Below are 18819 nucleotides of genomic sequence, written 5' to 3'. Positions count from 1 at the left end.
AGGTGTGCTAAGGCCTGCTGGGTAAGCCGTCAGTCTCTCCAGGCCGATCCATTGGTGGCCAATCCGCATCGCGCGCCACTCAGTCTAAAAGGCCTTTAGGTCGCGCTGTCACTAGCTGTGTTCCAAATTCACTCTCGCCCCAGCAGACCCGCAGTGCAAGCTCGTCAACCTAGCACCGATTGTGTAACCTTTGCGTTGCACTTCACTCTGCATCGCGCCAACTGCTCCGCGATTCGAGAGATCTCTTCCCGCTAACCTTCTCCCCTGCCCCGGTGCCCTCGAGCTTGCGCCTTCCGTGCGTTATCTTTTCGACGGTGCATATTTGCCGAACTGCTTGTCCTCCACCTGGGCGTCGTGGAAAACACACCGTCTGCAAATCATCCGCGTTTAACTTCCACGCTACTCACGGCCTGACCACATTGCTTCTCCGGTTTTCTGGCTGTGCGTTTCTTGGCTCGACTGAGGCTACGTCTTTATACGCTCTAGCTGCCTGTCTTCCACAGACCGCGGCAAATCATCCGAAGACGGTTTGCGACGGACATATCTCTGCAGCCATCCCTCCTCGTGGGCGCACGCATCCAACCATCCAACCTCAGCTTAGAGCCTAGCTACCCTCGACACCTCGCCAATCTACACAGTCTATGGACGCACGGCAAGCAGACTACCCGCAGTCAGGTTTGAGCTCGCCCTACCCAACCTTTCCTGAACCAGCTTCTGAGGGAACCTCTGCAGATCAAGCATCTGCTGCGCAATACCCTCCACCAGGACCAGATCCTCGCTCCTCCAACCTCACCCCGAATTCAGACTACAGTCTGAATCCTTCATCGGCTCGATCAGGGTCGTTTCCGGAGTACATTCAACGTTCGTATCAACCCGGCGCTCAAGGGCAAGCTCCCGGTGGTATGGCGCAACAACAGAGTCCGTCAATGCCTATCCCAGATGGTCAAACAAATGGCCATCAATCACCACAACAACTCAAGTCTGACTCGGATGTTCCTATAGATCCATCAATTGCCGCGCAGACGAGCCCGACATACGCAAGCCATCAGCAGCAATACTCGCCTTACACACCTCACCACGACATGCAGCACTACCCAGGGCAACCCCAAACACCAATGGGATATGCCTCGCGACCTGAGTGGGCAGGCCATTACCCCCAGCCGGGTATGCACTATGGGCACCCTGCGACTTCAGGCCCGCCCGCGCCTGCAATGGTCTCTCCAGTCCAGCGACCACCTACAGTAAGTCAACTAGTTTCGCACGTCAGACAGGTAATAGGGATGCGTTGAATGCGCATGATGCTAGGCTATTTGCTTGTCGCACCCATGGTAGAATCTTAAGAACTGACAGCTCTGTTTAGGGAGGACACCCTCTATCCACAGTTTATTCATTTGTACCCATTCCTGGCGCACAACAACACAAGCGACCACGTCGGCGATATGAAGAAATTGAACGCATGTACAAGTGTGGGTGGAACGGTTGCGAGAAGGCTTACGGTACCCTGAACCATCTGAATGCGCACGTCACGATGCAATCGCACGGCCAAAAGCGCACTCCTGAAGGTATGTTCTTTCTATTCACGGTTTAACAACTGCTGTTGTGGTTGTGGCCCTTGCAAAACTAGTGCACTAGGTTAGCCCTTGGGATCGTGCTGGTGCAGCGCCATAATGGTCGTGTCCCCGCCGCACTGGGTAGCTTCTGACGACCGAAGCTAACAGCTGTCGACCCTTGCCCAATTATCTTGGCATCTTAACACCTCTATTATAGTATGCTAACTTATCCTTCCAGAATTCAAGGAAATCCGCAAGGAGTGGAAAGCGAAGAAGAAGGAGGAGGAGGCTGCGCGCAAAGCTGACGAAGAGCGACACCGGGCCGACGTGCAGCAGCGCGCCCACGAGGGAGGCGCTCCTGAGGCACCTGTCTATGGACAGATGCGACAGGCAGTTGGTGTCCCTGGACAGCCTCCTCAACACCCCCAACTCCCACCCATCGGGTACCAACCTGCGGCCTCTGGTAACAGCACTGCCCCTCAGTACGGCACGCAGAGTCCAGGTCTTCCTGAGGGCATGGCTCAGTATGCCACCCCCAACAGCAATGCGTACAACAGTCCAAATAGTAACAACAGCAGTTACCCTCAATCGCCGTACGGACAAAACCCACAGATGTACCAGCAGAGTCATTAGGAACTCTCTGCCAATTCAGAAGCCGACCCCCTCCATCATCTGTTCGAGGACGATGAGGGATGAGGTACACCAAAAGCGCACTCGCTTGTATCGTTGTCCAGAGCAAGCGAGTCTTGACGAGTCTCCTTATGGTGGTTCTTTGCGTCTGTGTCGCGAGCTTATGCGACGGATACATCATCTTTCCTCTCGGGTGGTGCTTGCATTTTCACTTGGCGGCGGGGGCGGTTGTATGTTTCTAGTTGATGGTGTTTACGATGGAGATTACTTGAGTCATCATGCTCAACATGGATACGGTTCCATGATCGATACCGCGAAAGAGTCAGTACAATGTTCTGAGGATACCACTGGAGATGTCGTAAAGACAAATGCTTGGGCATACGTCATGCATTCCGCGTCACATGTATTCCTCTTTACGTCTTTTATTGTCATGGATCAGAGGCATTCCAAAATTCCTTGGTTCAAACAGTTTTCATTTGGGGTTAGAACGATTGCATGTGAATCGGCGTTCGAAACAAGAAACAATTATTCAATTTCTCCTTCAATTAGTTCGCCACTGGTTACGGCCCTTTTCCTTGCTATTGTGCTTACTCTCAGGTTATTCGCTCTCCGTGTCATTCTTTGCACATGATGCTGGATGTCATTGGAGCCTGCCTGCCAGCCTTTGTGTTCTCGTACAAGCAACGTGGAACGAACCATCGCAAAGTGGTCTGTGAATCACTATCTTGCTGACCTCCAGCTTTTGCCCAACTCTGCATCGTGTGCTTTGCATGTTATACTGTCGCATGATCGGATGGTGTCGCTGGAGACAAATCAGAACGTGCAACAAGATGACGCTATGACCGAACTTTACCACTACCTGGCCAAGATGTCGCCGTGTACGTCTATGACCCGTCGTGCCTTGTATCCCAACATGGCCGTGGTTGCCCGACCTGCCTACCAGTTTAATTCAGTTGCTGGTTTATATGTGGTGTTCTTGTTTCACGAACGGAATATGCGCATCTGGGTACGCTCTCTGATACGAATTGTCTGTGCGCGTTTCAAGGCTCGCTATGGATAGCATGGATTTACAAGGTAAGCCTCGCTTCTCTGAATCTCCGGGCTCTGGCACAACATGCTTGTCCATGTCTTCGCAGCGATGATCACCTCTTCACACCATCACTCGCATGCCTGCCGCCACGTACGCAAAGTGCAAGTCAACTGCCCGAGCATTCCCCCGTCTCGGATTTAATTTTGCATCAAGACATCAGACCACAACCACTCTGAGACCAACAGCAAATCCCCCAAGTGTCACCTTGCTCAAGGGCACAACTCACTCTGCAGTCCCCGGCTTGTGCACTGATTCGTCCAAAGCAGGGGTGTCATGTTGAATATTTTGAACACGAACAGCCAATCGATTGCACATGGACATGTCGCAAAATGGTTTTAGACAGACTGTAATACGATGATAATAACGCATATTACCGATAATACTAGAAGGAGGGGAATCCTGTGTCCGGGGTTGGTGGAAAGTACCGTTTGGGTTCGACTGAGTTTTGAGGCGCACTCTTCGTGTCGAATGAGGAAGGCGCGGAATGTCGATAGGAAGGACGCATGAAATTGTGGCTGCATAATAGTTGTGTCGTCAAAATATATTAATCACATGCCGAAGTGGCAGTCAAGATGTGCACACGAAGATCGCGGCATATGCGGATGCTCCTCGGTGTGCCAATGGGATGGGCATGCGTGTGGTTGTCTCGCGTGCAGCAGAGTGTGCCTGCAGGTAACTTTGTGTAACGATAAGTGGCTGTCCTAAATGCTAATAGGATGACGAGAGTACGTATTAGCTGCTCAGTGTTATTGAGAATGAGATGGGAGAGGCGTGTGGCCTGTAACACCATGTCATCGATTACAATCATACGAAGCAATTCCAAGACCACTTTTGCGTGGTCATGCGAGCGCCGACGCCATGACAGCTACTGCACCAAGAAAAAACATGCGATTAACGTATGCTGTGTGGAGATGAGAGCCATGGAAGATTTTGCCAGCCAAAGGCAGTTTACAAGACTGGAGAATTGCGGCTTGTTGCCTGTTCTCTCCGCGGCACGCTGGAACAAAGATTCCGACGGTGATCGCGTTGGGCAATATCATCCGAAAGCGCATGAGTGATGACGCCTCTTCCTATGTCACCGGCAAAGCGCCGCGCCAAAGGGAAAGAAAATTCTGCAGCAAAATGCCAGGATGGGCAACTCAACAAAGAAGCTGAACATCGGCGACGTTCATGATCCTCGCAACAACTTCCGCAAAATACCCGTATTCAAATGTGCGCATGTCATGCGAAGTCGACTACAAAACCTCAGGATACGCTAACATCTCGCAAGACCGCATCTGCAAGATCGCCGTCTAGCGGCACATCAGACCGTTGTCCGATGAGACTACTTTGATGCCCCGAGCGCTGGCCCTTGTTTCTTTTTTGGGCGCGCCGTTACAAAGGGCACTGGGGCAGCTGGCTTGAAAGCTAGCCAGGGGAGCAAAAGGCGCTGGCTGGCGTGATAGACATCAACGGCGCCGCCAGCCCATGATCTGACGGCGGAAACTAGCAGGATGGTGTGCATACGCTCGCTGTCCTACTACTGCTGGTTTGCGGCGTGGTCGTGTCAAGGACTGGGTTGCACACATTACACAGCAGTAGCTGGGGCTGAAGGATTTGGTCCCGATGCCACGAGGGGACGAGGGTCCTGAATGTGGGCGTGCGCCTGCTGACGCTGTACTACTGTAGGACCTTTGTTGGCAAGGCGAAGCGGCGAGATACGTGAACATGACAAAGTTGACAGTTGTGGATGCACATGACGATTGTTTAATCTGAGGGGTTTGGATGGTGACCACCACGATAGATGTCTCTTCTGCACCACTTCCGAGCACCCATAACGACAACAACCACCTCTCATACAACCCAGCACAACAGCCCCCCATCGTACGAAGCACAACAACAGCGGCCTAGAATTCCGTCCATAGGAGCGCCAACGTTGCCTCGCACAGAGCTAATCACGCAATCCTCCCTGCCACATAATGCCACACGTACGGATCGCGTCGCACCAAAACAGCCGACTACCAGGCTTACTTACATGACCCCTTTGAACCCTGATCCTCCCGCCACATTGGCTCTGCTATGAGAGGACTAATGCTGCGGTGCTTGATGTGCATACTTGTCTCACCGATCAGAAGAGCAAGAGCATCAGTTGGACCCGTTCTGGTGTCCAGTATTAACTGGTGTAGGTTGTCGCTATATTACGGCAGTCTTGGTAAACAAAGGAAAAAGACAGGACGAGCAGCGAGGCTACGCAACATGTCACGTTGCGCTAGCATGACACTCTGCCGCAAGCCAGGCATTCTGCGGCAGTTCTAGTTTGCTTGCTTGTTGGTCGCGGGACTTGGAGCGAAGGATCGAAGTAAGCCCTATGATAGTGGTGCGCCTGGCGGGCTCGGGCTCCCGCGTTATAGTGCTGGTTCGGCTCCGTAGACTCGGAGGCGCGTAGTGTAGGTTCAGCCTTGTAGGCGGTAGGCATGGTTTTGCTGCTAGAGTGAGGCGTGGGCGCGGGAAGTCTGATCTAGGCTGGATTGCTTCTTCGCGTGGACGGTTTGGAGGCGGCGCGTCGCATAGCGGCAAACTGGGCCTGCTAATGCTCTCTTGGGTAGCACGCGAGCAGATGAGGCTCCTTTTCGGCTCGGACGGTGCAGTGCTCGGGTCATCACGTGTGCCATGGTTCGGCCCGGTGGTTTTGCGCTACGGAATTGGGGAACTTTTCCTGACTAGAACGTCCCATGCCCTTTGTACATAACGAAACGCTCCCTCGACCTGATGCTGAACTGCCGCGCGTGCCTTTGGCGATGCATACAAGCGCTCGACGTCCCGGCCACCAATGCGCAACGCCTCCGCCGTAATGTAAATCCTCTTCTGCAACGGAGCCAGCAACGGCTGCTATCCACCCGCAATGCCACCAGAGCAGAGTACGAGAGGTCTGCAGATTCGAGCGAGGCCCAAGGGACATCACGAGATGAAGAAGATCATTTCAAGAACTCGGCTTTCGCAGCAAATCGGAAGAGAAGAGAAACGGCGGCGCTGCGGCAAACGCCTTCACGACATCCTGTTGACGAGACACCCAATCTAGCGAGACTTGGCCGGCGAGACCCATCCATGTCAGATAGCGAATGGAATAGGAGGAAGAGGGAGTTGCGGTATTTGCAGGATCCGCTGGAGCTGGCGACGTTTGTGAGGAACGAGTTAAAAAAGGATAAGGCAGAGGAGATGCTGCAATTGGTGCGCATGGCGAGCCACTCCATGCAGTGCATTGTCAGTTGGAACCATATTATTGACCACTACCTGGCTAAAGAGAGAGTCAACGATGCGATCAAGGTCTACAATGATGTACGCACAGCCTACACCAAGTCATGAGGGGCAATGCTGACCCGCCGCAGATGAAGAAACGCGCACAATTCCCCGACTCCTACACATATACTATACTCCTCAGAGGCCTCTCGTGGAATGCGCATACATCTGGGGTTCTCAGCAAAGCACTCTCTATCTACCACTCGCTCTCCGCACCCAACTCACGAGTCGAACCGTCGATCATGCACACGAACGCTGCGCTGAAAGTGTGCGCAAGAGCGGGCGACATGGATGCTTTATGGGGGGTGGCTGGAAAGATACCAGAAAACGGGCCAGCGGCAGCCAATGCCATCACATACATCACCATACTTAACGCTATACGGCAAAGTTTGTTGGTAGACGCGCCCAAAGGAGAGAGCGAGGACGAGACGGCTGCGAGGAGAGAGCGTGGAATTATGGAAGGGCGCCGCATGTGGGAAGATATTATCGGGAGATGGAGACGTGCAGATCTCGCCATTGACGAAGAGCTTGTCTGTGCAATGGGAAGATTGTTGCTGATCGGCAGTCGGCCGCGAGACTGGGACGACGTACTCTCGCTGGTGGAGCAGACGATGGACATACCGCGGCTCGTTCCCCGACTAGGCTCTGTGGAGCGACAAGGCGCCGGCCTTCCACACGTGCGAGCTCCCAACGTACCCGAACAGTATCGTATCGATGATGACCATCTTTCCCCTGATAATGTCCCTGCGCGTGGCGACGAGTTCCTAGCTCTGACGCCTCAGGGTGTAGGTAGTGCAGTATCGAGCCCCCTCATTTACGTTCGACCAGGCAACAACACACTCTCCTTAGTCCAGGAAGCATGCCAAAAAGTTGTAGCGAATAAGGCAGCTCAGGAATACTGGGACCTCTTGACCGACCCTACAACGTATAAAATCACTCCCGACTTAAATAACCTCAACATGCGTTTGCGTAATCTCCGTCAGAACCGCGCCTCTAGTGCTGCAGTCCAAGTCCTACAGCAGGATATGATGAATCGTGCCATCAGGCCTCCACCTGGTACATTCAGGATCGCAATGAGTACCTGCGTCCGCGACAAGAACAACCACAACTCGCTGAAGAATGGAGGCCAGATCTTGGGTATGATGTCCAAGACACTGGAAGACGCAGATCCCAAGACCGTTACTATGTATGCTGGGCTTGTTATCTCTTTCCCCTTAGCCAAAGGTTCGGATTTTATCGATGCCCTCACTCTACTTAATCCCCTCGTAAAGAATATCCGTCTTCAAGTGGGGGTTGGTGCAGGGCAAACCAAGTACGCAGGGCGTCGTGGACCTCAGTATCTGAAGGGCGAAGCAAGACAAGATGCCATCGATGCTCTGAAGAAAGTCCATGGCGTATACGACAAGTTGCTGTTCTCGAATCTAATCGCCGAGGAGCTGAAGAGCCCGTTCGAAAAAGAGAGAGCGAGACTCTCTGCATTTATCCAGAGGGTGATGTTCAAGGGCGGACAAACGAATGCTGAGGATCAAGAGGCAGATTTGCATGGGGATCTGCGGAAAGAGGACAGCCAAGCAGACGACAGAATGGAACCGGCCGAAGTGAGACAAGAGGACCGAGGCGAGGCCAGACCGTCATGGAAGAAGGAATGGAAAAGGCCGCTGAAGAGACCGTCGCGACCAGCAAGACCAGCGAAACCATTCGAGCGAAGAAAGGGATACACGTCTCCGGCGGTTGACAAGTCTGGAGATTTGAGGGACATGTAGATATGACACTTATGAGGCGTTGCGACATGAGGAGTGCAATAGATACCTTTCTTGTATAACACCAGTATAACCTTCAAAGGTAGAGACATAGCATCCAGCACAGTGCGTAGATCAAATCACTATCGAGCTATCCTCTCATAATATGCAATCTGTTTCTATCAGGGTCCTAGCTAGGTATTCCCTCATGCCCTTGGATGGGAGCTGGCACGTGCACGTCCCAAAACTACTCAAACCTCCGCGCTTCGCCGCATACCCTCGGCCTCTCACCAACGCTCTCACATCAATCCGCGCGCAACCACATCCAGTCTTAGCTAAGCCCTACGCGATGGGCAACGACGGTGGATCGATTCCGAAACGTAGCGAACTCGTAAAGGAAGCCGCTAAAGCTCTCACAACCGCCCAGATCAAAGAGGCGCAAACCGAACAACAAGAATACGCCTGGTCCACTGATCCTTTGACGCGCAAGCCTCTTGCCCGCCCCGTAGTTTCCGATGCTGCTGGTATTCTGTACAACAAGGACTCCATCATCGAGTTCTTGCTAAAAGAAGAAGATGACGCAGAGAAGACGGAGATGAAGAAGATCGCAGGCGTCAAAGATTCAGAATTAGGCACATTCGGGGATAGGGTCAAGGGTCTGAAAGACGTGGTCGAAGTCAAGTTTGAAATTGAGGAGAAAGACGGTGGTGAGGTACAGAAGACTCTAGGTGAGAAATGGAAATGTCCCATTACTGGAGAGAGGCTAGGGTTTGGGAGTAAGGCTGTATATGTTGTTCCTTGTGGGCATGCCTTTGCGGGAAGTGTCGTTAAGGAAGTCGGCGAGAGCACGTGTTTGACAGTACGTATTTGCTGCGTTGACCATTTCAAGACACGACGACTGATTTGCTACCAGTGCAACGAACCGTACGCTGAGAACGATATCATACCCATCTTACCCACCACACCAACCGATATCGCGCGATTGAATCTACGTATGAAAGTATTGAAGGACAAGGGCCTCACACACGCGCTCAAGAAAGCGCCCGGAAGCAAGAAGAAACGTAAGCACGGCAATGCGTCCACTGAAGACAGCGCCACGAAAACCCCACTACCAGGCGGAGACAGAAAGACAAAGAAAGAGGGTGCAGCAAACCCGACAACATCAGCCAACGACGGAATCAAGAACTCTGCCACGGCCTCCTTAACACGAAAGGTGCTTGAGGAGCAAGAAGAACGCAATAAGAGGAGGAAGATGGCGCAAAATGACAACGTGAATAGTTTGTTTAACAAGACGGAGCATAAGGCATCGGCGGGCAACAGTGCGGATTACATGACGAGGGGATTCAGCATTGGAAAGAAATGAGCATAAGGCGAAGAGGATAAAACTTCGGAGTCAGGCTGCGGCATGATGCATGGTAGGCATCTTGTACGTATGAAGCGACAGTCTACTGGCAATCCTCACAGTAGGCATATGTTAGTGCACAAGTAGAACAGGAGTATGATACCCTGCGATGAGTAATCGCGTTCCTGCTTAAGATCCACGCGCATCACCAAGTCAACCATAAAGGTGAATAGTGAGCTACTACCGCCAGTATTTAGACTTTTGCATTCTGGTATACACCCATGTCCATTTCTTCGACCTCTTGTATAACCTGTATCGCTTATGCATACCTCTCTTATGTTTTTGCCACACTACAATGTTTACTCACTATGTCTTCTATCATTTTTCCAGGAATGCTGCATATCCGCGCATGACAGACCGCCGCTATACACGCCGCGAGATCAGTGGACATGATAGGAAGCAGTGACACTTGCAAAACAGTGCTTGCAAGGCGATTCGTGCCGTAGCAGAATCCAAAATCCAAGAAGACGCTCTGTTTGATACTAATGCATGATTTTTAGGGTTTAGACAAGGGTGATTGTTGCTGGTTTCCATCAACTTCCATCTCATGTACAACCAGGTTGATTGTCTTCACATTCCTTTTGTATGCAGCAAATAGACTGCCGTATATAGGCAGTCACCTCATCTCTTGTAGGCAGTATCAATTCATCTCATCTTTCCTCTACCTTATCCAAGAACTATGTGGCTTTCATGCTACTTCTGAATCCACCATCATTCTTTTGACGACTCTATCGTGCTCGCTGGCTTCAGAAAGAACGCCTCGCGATAGTATCTCGCTTCTTCGATACTCTCCAGAATATCCGCACGTGCCTCATGCAACATCTTCTTCCTTGGAATCTTCTTGAGTGTGTCTTTGGGCGCCCATCTACGAGCAGCTTCTTTGATGCTGCTGACGTCCATGATCCGGTAGTGGAGGTAGTCGGTGACAACCTTGTAGGGCTGCTTGACGAGGAAAGACTTGTCGGCATGCACAGAGCTACCGGAAAGCAGAGCAGTGCGGCGCTCGGGCACAAATCTTTTGATGTAGGCAAGTAGGCCCTCTGCTGCTTCTTCGGCGGTAGTGGCAGAGTCGATGCAGGCTTGCGTCAGACCAGACTGCCCATGATGACTTGTACACCACTCGCCCATACGGTCGAGCTGCTCTTTTTCATGATGAATGACGGCCTCATAGCCTGCTTCGTCGAGGATGTTGAGGTCTGCGTCAGTGACAAATGCGGCAAGAGACATGATAGTGTCATTATCAGTGTTCAGGCCGGTCATCTAACAGGGTCAACGAAATACTGCATAAGAGCACAAGTAAGCCTACCTCACAGTCTATCCAGACCAGAGGGGCTTTTGAGACTGATGCCATGATGATGTTGTGGTGTTGAAGATGTAGCCCGTTGTGGGCGAGTGATAGAATGTACGAATCGGGGTAGCGTCTTGGCGTGATTAATGGAATGTCGCGTCGCGTGCACGGTGCCGATTAGCGCGTCGCTCCTGCACTTTAACCTGTCGTCCCGCCAGTCCTCCAAACACGCCTTCGACGGCACCAGATACCCCAGTTTCTTCACTTCGCTTTTTACTCGCACAACCTATACATTGTAATACATTATGTCGCGTGTAGGGAAGAAGACCGGCGCTGCCCTACTCGCGGAACTGCGAGCGAATCGTGCGGCAGGCAAGACGCGTTTGTCCACATACGAAGTCGCAGAAGAAGAGCAATTGTACGATACGGTCGACGAAGAGGGCTACAAGAAGATTGTGCGGGGAAGACTGGATCAAGACGATTTCGTTGTTGGCGACGAGGGCGAGGGTTATGTCGATGACGGCCGGGAGGAGTGGGATGAAGGCCACGGTCAATACCATTATGCTGCGACAGACAGCGAGGGAGAAGACGAGCGGCCTGCCAAAGGCAAAGCTGGTATGAAATGATGTAATCACGGCCAATTAACAGTAGTACTAACGCGTTATAGCCAAACGGAAACGCGAAGAAGACGAGGAGAAGCGAAAAAAGATTGACAATGGCATTAGCAAGTACTTCAGTGCGAAGAATGCTGCAAAGGCACCAAAGGCCAAGGTGAGCTCTTTGAGTACATGACTTCGTGCGGGGTCAACGCTAACACATCCAGCCTGTTGTCACTGCAGCCGACAAAGACTTCATGGAGGACCTACTTGGCGAAATCGACACAAACCCCGTTCCTTCCTCGAAGAACCGAACGCGTCCCGTAAAGACAGAGGCGCGAAGGAAAACACGCGTGCTGTCACCTCCTGTATCAGAGAACCGGTCGACTGCGGTAACAAAGCGGACCAATGATTCAGACGCACACATGCCAGACACACCACCGGCAGCGAATGCATACGTCGACGACGATGACCTTCCCATACTGGACGACGACCATCCTATGAGCGACCTTCCACTACAGTCATCACCCGTTGCTAAAGCCGTAGAAAGAAGAGCACATCCTGCGATTAAACAAGAAGAGGAAGAAGATGACCTCATGGAGGTGGCTCAACCCACGACACATCTTGGTGTGCCAATAGCCAGTGTCAACATGGCCGGCAGACGACCGATAGCGAAGATCAAGAAAGAAGACTACCCCGCACCTGCCAGCTCACCTGTTGGACCTTCCACAGCACCTGTCGATGCTTCTTCGTGGAATGATGTCACAAGCAAACTCAACGTCATGAGTAGTCCTGCCCCTGCAACTACTGGTATGGGCAAGATACAACCACAGGATGCGCTGGAAGAGGACGGCAGCTTACGCATGTTCTGGATCGACTACACTGAAATTAACGGCAGCTTGTGCCTGTTCGGTAAAGTTAAGGACAAGAAGTCAGGCAACTATGTCAGTTGCTTTGTGAAGGTCGATAACATCCTCCGAAAGTTGTACTTTCTGCCCCGAGAGTACCGTCACATCCGAGGAGTAACCACAGACGAGGAGGTTGGTCTGAGTGATGTATCAGACGAGGTTGACTCCATAATGAGCAAGCACCGCGTAAACTTACACAAGATCAAGCCATGTACCAGGAAGTACGCTTTCGAATTGGCCGACATACCCAAAGAAGCCGATTACCTCAAGCTCCTTTATGGATATGACAAGATGCCTTTAGCCTCTGATTTAAAGGGAGAAACATTCTCACATGTTTTTGGAACCAACACCTCGCTTTTCGAACAGTTTGTTCTTTGGAAGAACGTCATGGGACCATGCTGGCTCAAGATCGACGCTCCCGACTTCGCTGCTGTCGCCAACGCTTCTTGGTGTAAGCTCGAAGTCTTGGTGAGCAAACCCAACAATATCACAGTCACGAGCGCGTCGGACAATCTGGACGCACCTCCAATGACCCTCATGAGTCTCTCCCTGCGAACCACTTTCAATGCCAAGGACAACAAGCAGGAGATCCTGGTGGCCAGTGCTATGATATACGATAGCTTCTCTCTGACTGACACTACACCTGTCGATCAAATGCAGTGCAAGAGCTTCACTATCATGCGGCCGAATGGCACTGCTTTCCCAACAGGCTTCGATAAAGAAGTCGAGAAAGTGAAAGGCAACATGTACATGAAGAAGACAGAGCAAGAACTTCTCAGTCTGTTGATGGCGATGTTCCAGCGCCATGACCCGGATGTTCTTGTCGGCCATCGCTTAGACGACGTCGATTACAGCGTCTTGCTAAGCCGTCTTCGAGAGAAGAAGACCCCAGGATGGCACCGCATTGGACGACTTAAGAGAAGTGATTGGCCTAAGAGTATGGGCAAGGGCGGTGGCAGTTTCTTTGCTGAAAAGCAATTAGCTTCTGGTCGCTTGCTGTGCGATTTGGCGAATGACCTTGGAAAATCCCTTATGCCAAAGTGTCAGTCGTGGAGTCTTGAAGAGATGGTTCAGCTTGGACTCAACAAGCGACGTGAAGAGCTTGATAACGAAGCTGCACTGAAGACCTGGGCGACAACGAAGGAGGGTCTTCTCAACTACATCAAGCACTGCCAAGCTGATGCCTACTTCATCGCTGCCATTGCGATAAAGGTGCAGATGCTTCCACTTACCAAGGTTCTCACCAATTTGGCAGGTAACTCATGGGCCCGAACGCTGAGCGGAACCCGCGCAGAGCGTAACGAGTACATTTTGCTGCACGAGTTCCACAAGAACAAGTACATTTGCCCGGACAAACAGTGGGGCAAAAGCAAGATCAAAGCTGAGGAAGAAGCGGTGGAAGGTGAAGAAGGTGCGGACGCGAAGAAGAAGGACAAGTTCAAAGGTGGTCTCGTCTTCGAACCCGAGAAAGGTCTCTACGACAAGTTCATTCTGGTCATGGACTTCAACTCTCTTTACCCCAGTATTATCCAGGAGTTTAACATTTGCTTCACGACTGTGGAGCGATCGGATCTCTCAGAGGATGACGATAAGGTGCCAGAAGTTCCCACGAACCAAGATCAGGGTATTTTGCCGCGTCTTATTGCTACACTTGTCTCGCGTCGTCGCGAAGTGAAGAAGCTTATGAAGGCAAAGGATGCTACACCGGATGAGCTGGCCACCTGGGATATCAAGCAAATGGCCCTAAAGCTTACTGCCAACTCTATGTACGGATGCTTGGGATATACCAAATCTCGGTTCTACGCTCGACCACTCGCTATGCTCACGACATACAAGGGTCGTGAAATTCTTCGGAAGACTAAGGACATGGCCGAGGAGAAGGCGCTGCGCGTCATTTATGGTGATACAGATTCCGTCATGATCAACACAAATGTCGACAACATTCAAGATGCGCTAAAATTGGGTAACGAGTTCAAAAGGGAGATCAACGACAGCTACAGACTTTTGGAGATCGATATCGACAACGTTTTCCGTCGCATCTTACTGCATGCCAAGAAGAAGTACGCCGCCATCAACATGGTCTCTGTTGACGGCAAGTACATCGAGAAACTTGAAGTCAAGGGTCTCGACATGAGACGCAGAGAATACTGTGCCCTGTCGAAGGAGACGTCAACGTAAGTCTTGCCGCATCAAACATCTAGTACAATTCGCTAACAAAGATGTAGGGAACTACTTAACTTCCTCCTTAGCGGTGAAGACCCTGAGGTAGTCGTCGAGAAGATCCACAACCATCTCCGTGAGCTGAGCAAGCAGATGCGCGAGTACACCGTACCAGCTCGGAAGTACACCATCTATACACAGCTCGGAAAGAACCCCAAGGAGTATCCCAATGGTAACTCGATGCCCTCTGTCCAGGTCGCACTTCGCCTTCAGGCAAAGGGCAAACACGTCAAGGCCAAGGACGTTATGAGCTTCATCATTACGGGTGAATCGTCTGGTTCGGCCGAAAACGCAGCAAAGAACGCCTATCCGGTTGATGAAGTCCTGAAAGCCGACAGTGGACTAAAACCAGATATTGATTACTACCTCCACAAGCAGATTTTACCACCAGTAGAACGTCTCTGTGCTCCCATCAGCGGAACCAACGTCACTCTCTTAGCAGCTTGTCTCGGTCTCGACACTTCCAAATATCGCGTGAGCACCGTCTCTGGAGGTGCGCAACAAGACACAGAAATCCATCCTCTAGAGTCGCAAATTCCAGACTCCGTACGCTTCCAATCTTGCTCGCCACTGTGGCTGCGCTGCCGGGAGTGTACAACTGTGTTCCCATTCCAGGGTCTTTCTTCGACATCACCAACTACGGCATCATTGCAGACCATTTCCCACAGTGGAATACAATGTCCCGCTGAAGGCTGCGGCAAGTTGCTACAAAACATCAGCGTGGTGGCCCAGCTAGAATCTTCTATCCGTCAAGTCCTCGCGTCATACTACGCCGGTCATGTTCTTTGCGACGACCCACAATGTTCAAATCGAACGCGTAGTATATCTGTCTACGGACACCGTTGCCTTGGTCCGAAGGGTCTCGCTCGCGACTGCTTGGGCAAGATGAGCTACGAGATCAAGGAACGCGATGTTTGGAACCAACTGTTGTACTATCAATCGTTATTTGATGTTGACCGTGTAGGCAAGATGGATGCTGGTGTGAAATCAGAGGATATGGAGAGGAAAGAGAAGATGAAAGTGCTGGCGGAAGTCAACAGAGAGAGATTTGGTACACTCAAGGGCGTGGTGGAGCGATGGCTGGAGAGGAATGGAAGGCAATGGGTGCAGATGGACAGTCTGTTCTCTTTTGCGCTTAAGGCTTAGGGCTTAGGATGCTTGGATACATGTTCGCATACGACGACCTAAACGGGTGGCGGCTTTTACCTGCTCCCGATCGCGACCTTGTCTACTACATAGAGTTCCCTTTCTTGAATCAAACTTTTGATTACGACATGATGAAAGTTGCTATTGCTGGGGTATAATGTGTTACTAGTATTAGAAATTACATCGCTCTCGAAAACGAGTAGGTACCGCCTGAGATAGCGCACAGGACAATCATACATTCGCGATTCCTTCAGGGATTTTGTCATTGTGCGCGCCCTTCTGCCCAGCACCCTTCACGGCTATACGACAAGCTTCGTGGAAGACAGTGATAAAGCGATGGATATCGTGGAAGGAGTTATACAGTGGTGCAGGCGCCACGCGAAGCACATCAGGCTTTCTTTCATCGACAACCACGCCACGTTCTTCGATATAGTGTTGAACTTGGTCCAGCAGTCCTGGGTTGAGAAGCACACTGAGCTGCGCACCACGCTCCGCCGGATTCGCAGGTGTAATAATCTTGTAAGGTGGCTCTCCTCCGTCATACTTTAGTAGCCGCGCTTCGAGGTACGCAGTCAACCTGAGACTCCGCTGCCGTAAAGCGTCCATGTTCGTCAAAGCAAAGACGTCTAAGCTAGCCATGACAGATGTTATGTCCAATGCACTAGGGTTGCTAAGCTGAAAGCCGCCCGCCCCAGTGATTGGCACGAACTTGTTTTCCATGCGAAAGCGACTGTCTTTATCGCTTCCCCACCAGCCACTTAATCGCGGTCGGTAGGCAAGCTCTGTGCTGTTACCCGCTGCGCCGTTTGTGCCATCTTTTCGAACTGCAGGCACTTGCTCCACTCTTCCATGCCTCTCGTGTACAAACAGTCCACCAATAACACCAGGGCCACCATTCATGTATTTATAGTTGCACCATGCTGCGAAGTCAACATTCCAGTCATGTAGCTTCAGTGGTACGTTTCCAGCTGCATGGGCAAGGTCCCAGCCTACGGTTATACCCAGCGATCGGCAGTGGCGCGTTATGAGCTCTATATCGAAGAACTGGCCCGAGTAGAACTGGATACCAGGCAACAAGACCAGTGCAGTCGTTGGCGCATGTTGGGATATGACTGAGAGTATGTGCTCGTTGGAAAGGTAAGGCGAGGACGCTGAGGGCGGATCGATGGTTATGAGCGCAGATGGGTCGAGGTTGTGGTGGGCGATCTGGGAGAGAGCGGCATACTGCGAAGAAGTCAATATCTAAGCGCTGACAGCATTTTCGCATAAACCTACATGATCACTAGGAAATGCCTTCGCCTCAATGATGATCTTGTACCTGTCCTTGGTTGGCCGGTCTTAATGTGGGTGTACAAAGTCAGTGCATGCTCACATGCAGTTCTCACTGGGACACTTACAGAAACTTGCCATGAGCAAATGTAAATTTGCAGTCAAAGTCTCCATTGTGACGACTTCTGTAGGTAGTGCGCCGACTACCTTTGCTGTCTGGTCTTTGATCGCATCGTCGATGTGTAGCCATGGCGGTAATCCTCCCTCGTAATTCGTGAAATGACCAAACACACCCTTGGATGCCCAAGTATCCAGGTAACGGTTAACATATTCCTTTGTTCTCCGAGGTTGAAGTCCTAGAGAGTTGCCGCAGAAGTATATGGAATCTTCGCTGTCGTCTTCGCGCGTAGCGGCGGCCTCTCCCGAGGAGTTTTGCTGAAATCCGAATTTCTTGTTTCTCAAGTCGCCTTTACTTGGAATCACAAATTCGTTCCTCAACTTGCTCAATCCATCCTTTCTGTCTTCATTCCTTGCGAACTCCTCTGTGCAAAGTTCCGAGTGTGGAAGTTCGAGATATGCATTGTAGTGTTTGGGCATCGTCGCTGGTGATGTACGAAAGACTACCAGGAATCAAACAAAAAGAAGCTTATGCAGAGATGATATGGCGCTATCATGGAGCTCTCAGGCACGATAAGTAAATAGCTCTGGCGTAAGACTGGAACGGCCTGGTGGCTCGTACGACTAATAGTGGCGGGACAAGGTGGGGGCATGGTATGACTAAGCGATCTAGAACTCTCAGTCGGTGGGCGCGTCTGATTGGGTCTCGTCGGCCGTGACATTCTTAGCTATGACCTCAGATTCATGAACCTTCATCTCACCACAACCTCGATATCGCAACAATGGCGTCCACTTCAACCATGTGCGCATCTTGCCTGCGAATAGCGAGAAGGACGATGGCAAAAGGATCCGCCCATTCTACAACTGCCGCGATCCAATCCACGCGAGCGTACAGCAGAGTGTCCTCAGGCGCCACTTCGCAGTCGCCTTTCCTCGACTTTCTTGCGCCTTCGTCTCCACGCAGGGTGCTCAGAAATATTCCAGCACAGATCTCCATATTCCCAAAACGACAACACATACCACGACGGACTCTTGCCACATCATCCGACGCCTCCACCGCAAAGCCCGCGCAACCAATCCAGAACCCTCGTACCGATGACTCCGGTAACCCAATGTTGATCTCTATAGCACCTCGTGCATCGAATCGCCTCCAGAAGATCTCTACAGGCGACAACAACCCAAACCTCGCATTGCGCGTGAGCATCGAGAGCGGCGGATGTCACGGTTTCCAGTATCTTATGGACCTGACGGACTTATCGAAAGACCCAGCGGCCGAGGAAGACACTATATTTGAGGGGGAAAGGGGCGAGAAGATCGTAATTGACGAGTCTAGCCTAGAGTTGCTGAATGGAAGCACGGTGGATTATACGATGGAGTTGATAGGTAGCCAGTTCAAGATTACGGGCATACCGGGGGCGACGAGCAGTTGTGGGTGCGGGACAAGTTTTGACATCAAGTTGTAAGTTATGCAGTGCGTGTGTACTTTCTGGCAATAAACATGTACCACTATCGAAGTAACAGTGCGCGTGCATGGGTAGCCTATACGGATTACTTCCTGCACCTTCTTGATATCTTGAAGGCACGGTGG

The 18819-nt window shown here is 51.4% G+C and overlaps 7 protein-coding genes across 7 annotated transcripts; 5 read left to right on the top strand and 2 right to left on the bottom strand.

Annotated features, from left to right (window-relative positions):
- Positions 1–641: 641 nt before the first annotated feature.
- AA0111_g1981 (hypothetical protein) lies at positions 642–2183 on the top strand (the record flags this gene model as incomplete). Its single annotated transcript, XM_028647701.1, has 4 exons — positions 642–1241; positions 1361–1562; positions 1789–2074; positions 2129–2183. 4 exons carry the CDS (start codon positions 642–644, stop codon positions 2181–2183), a joined length of 1143 nt encoding a protein of 380 aa, XP_028510504.1.
- Positions 2184–6018: 3835 nt separating this feature from the next.
- Positions 6019–8309, top strand: AA0111_g1980 (hypothetical protein; the record flags this gene model as incomplete). Its single annotated transcript, XM_028647700.1, has 2 exons — positions 6019–6585; positions 6636–8309. The coding sequence occupies 2 exons, from the start codon at positions 6019–6021 to the stop codon at positions 8307–8309; spliced, it is 2241 nt and encodes a 746-aa protein (XP_028510503.1).
- A 325-nt stretch (positions 8310–8634) lies between these two features.
- Positions 8635–9648, top strand: AA0111_g1979 (hypothetical protein; the record flags this gene model as incomplete). The annotated part of the gene is made up of 2 exons (XM_028647698.1): positions 8635–9144; positions 9199–9648. The coding sequence occupies 2 exons, from the start codon at positions 8635–8637 to the stop codon at positions 9646–9648; spliced, it is 960 nt and encodes a 319-aa protein (XP_028510837.1).
- A 750-nt stretch (positions 9649–10398) lies between these two features.
- On the bottom strand, positions 10399–11038 carry AA0111_g1978 (hypothetical protein; the record flags this gene model as incomplete). The annotated part of the gene is made up of 2 exons (XM_028647697.1): positions 10399–10947; positions 10994–11038. The coding sequence occupies 2 exons, from the start codon at positions 11036–11038 to the stop codon at positions 10399–10401; spliced, it is 594 nt and encodes a 197-aa protein (XP_028510838.1).
- A 242-nt stretch (positions 11039–11280) lies between these two features.
- Positions 11281–15845, top strand: AA0111_g1977 (DNA polymerase alpha catalytic subunit; the record flags this gene model as incomplete). The annotated part of the gene is made up of 4 exons (XM_028647696.1): positions 11281–11590; positions 11643–11746; positions 11799–14653; positions 14705–15845. The coding sequence occupies 4 exons, from the start codon at positions 11281–11283 to the stop codon at positions 15843–15845; spliced, it is 4410 nt and encodes a 1469-aa protein (XP_028510841.1).
- A 231-nt stretch (positions 15846–16076) lies between these two features.
- AA0111_g1976 (Kynureninase 1) lies at positions 16077–17711 on the bottom strand (the record flags this gene model as incomplete). Its single annotated transcript, XM_028647695.1, has 3 exons — positions 16077–17069; positions 17121–17182; positions 17243–17711. The coding sequence occupies 3 exons, from the start codon at positions 17709–17711 to the stop codon at positions 16077–16079; spliced, it is 1524 nt and encodes a 507-aa protein (XP_028510842.1).
- Positions 17712–18067: 356 nt separating this feature from the next.
- Positions 18068–18694, top strand: AA0111_g1975 (hypothetical protein; the record flags this gene model as incomplete). The annotated part of the gene is made up of 1 exon (XM_028647694.1): positions 18068–18694. One exon carries the CDS (start codon positions 18068–18070, stop codon positions 18692–18694), a length of 627 nt encoding a protein of 208 aa, XP_028510839.1.
- Positions 18695–18819: the final 125 nt, after the last annotated feature.

This window comes from Alternaria arborescens, assembly GCF_004154835.1.
Source record: "Alternaria arborescens strain FERA 675 chromosome Unknown contig_3, whole genome shotgun sequence".
NCBI lineage: Eukaryota > Fungi > Ascomycota > Dothideomycetes > Pleosporales > Pleosporaceae > Alternaria > Alternaria arborescens.
Note: the sequence above shows the minus strand (reverse complement) of the source record. Positions and strands in the feature narration are given on the sequence as shown.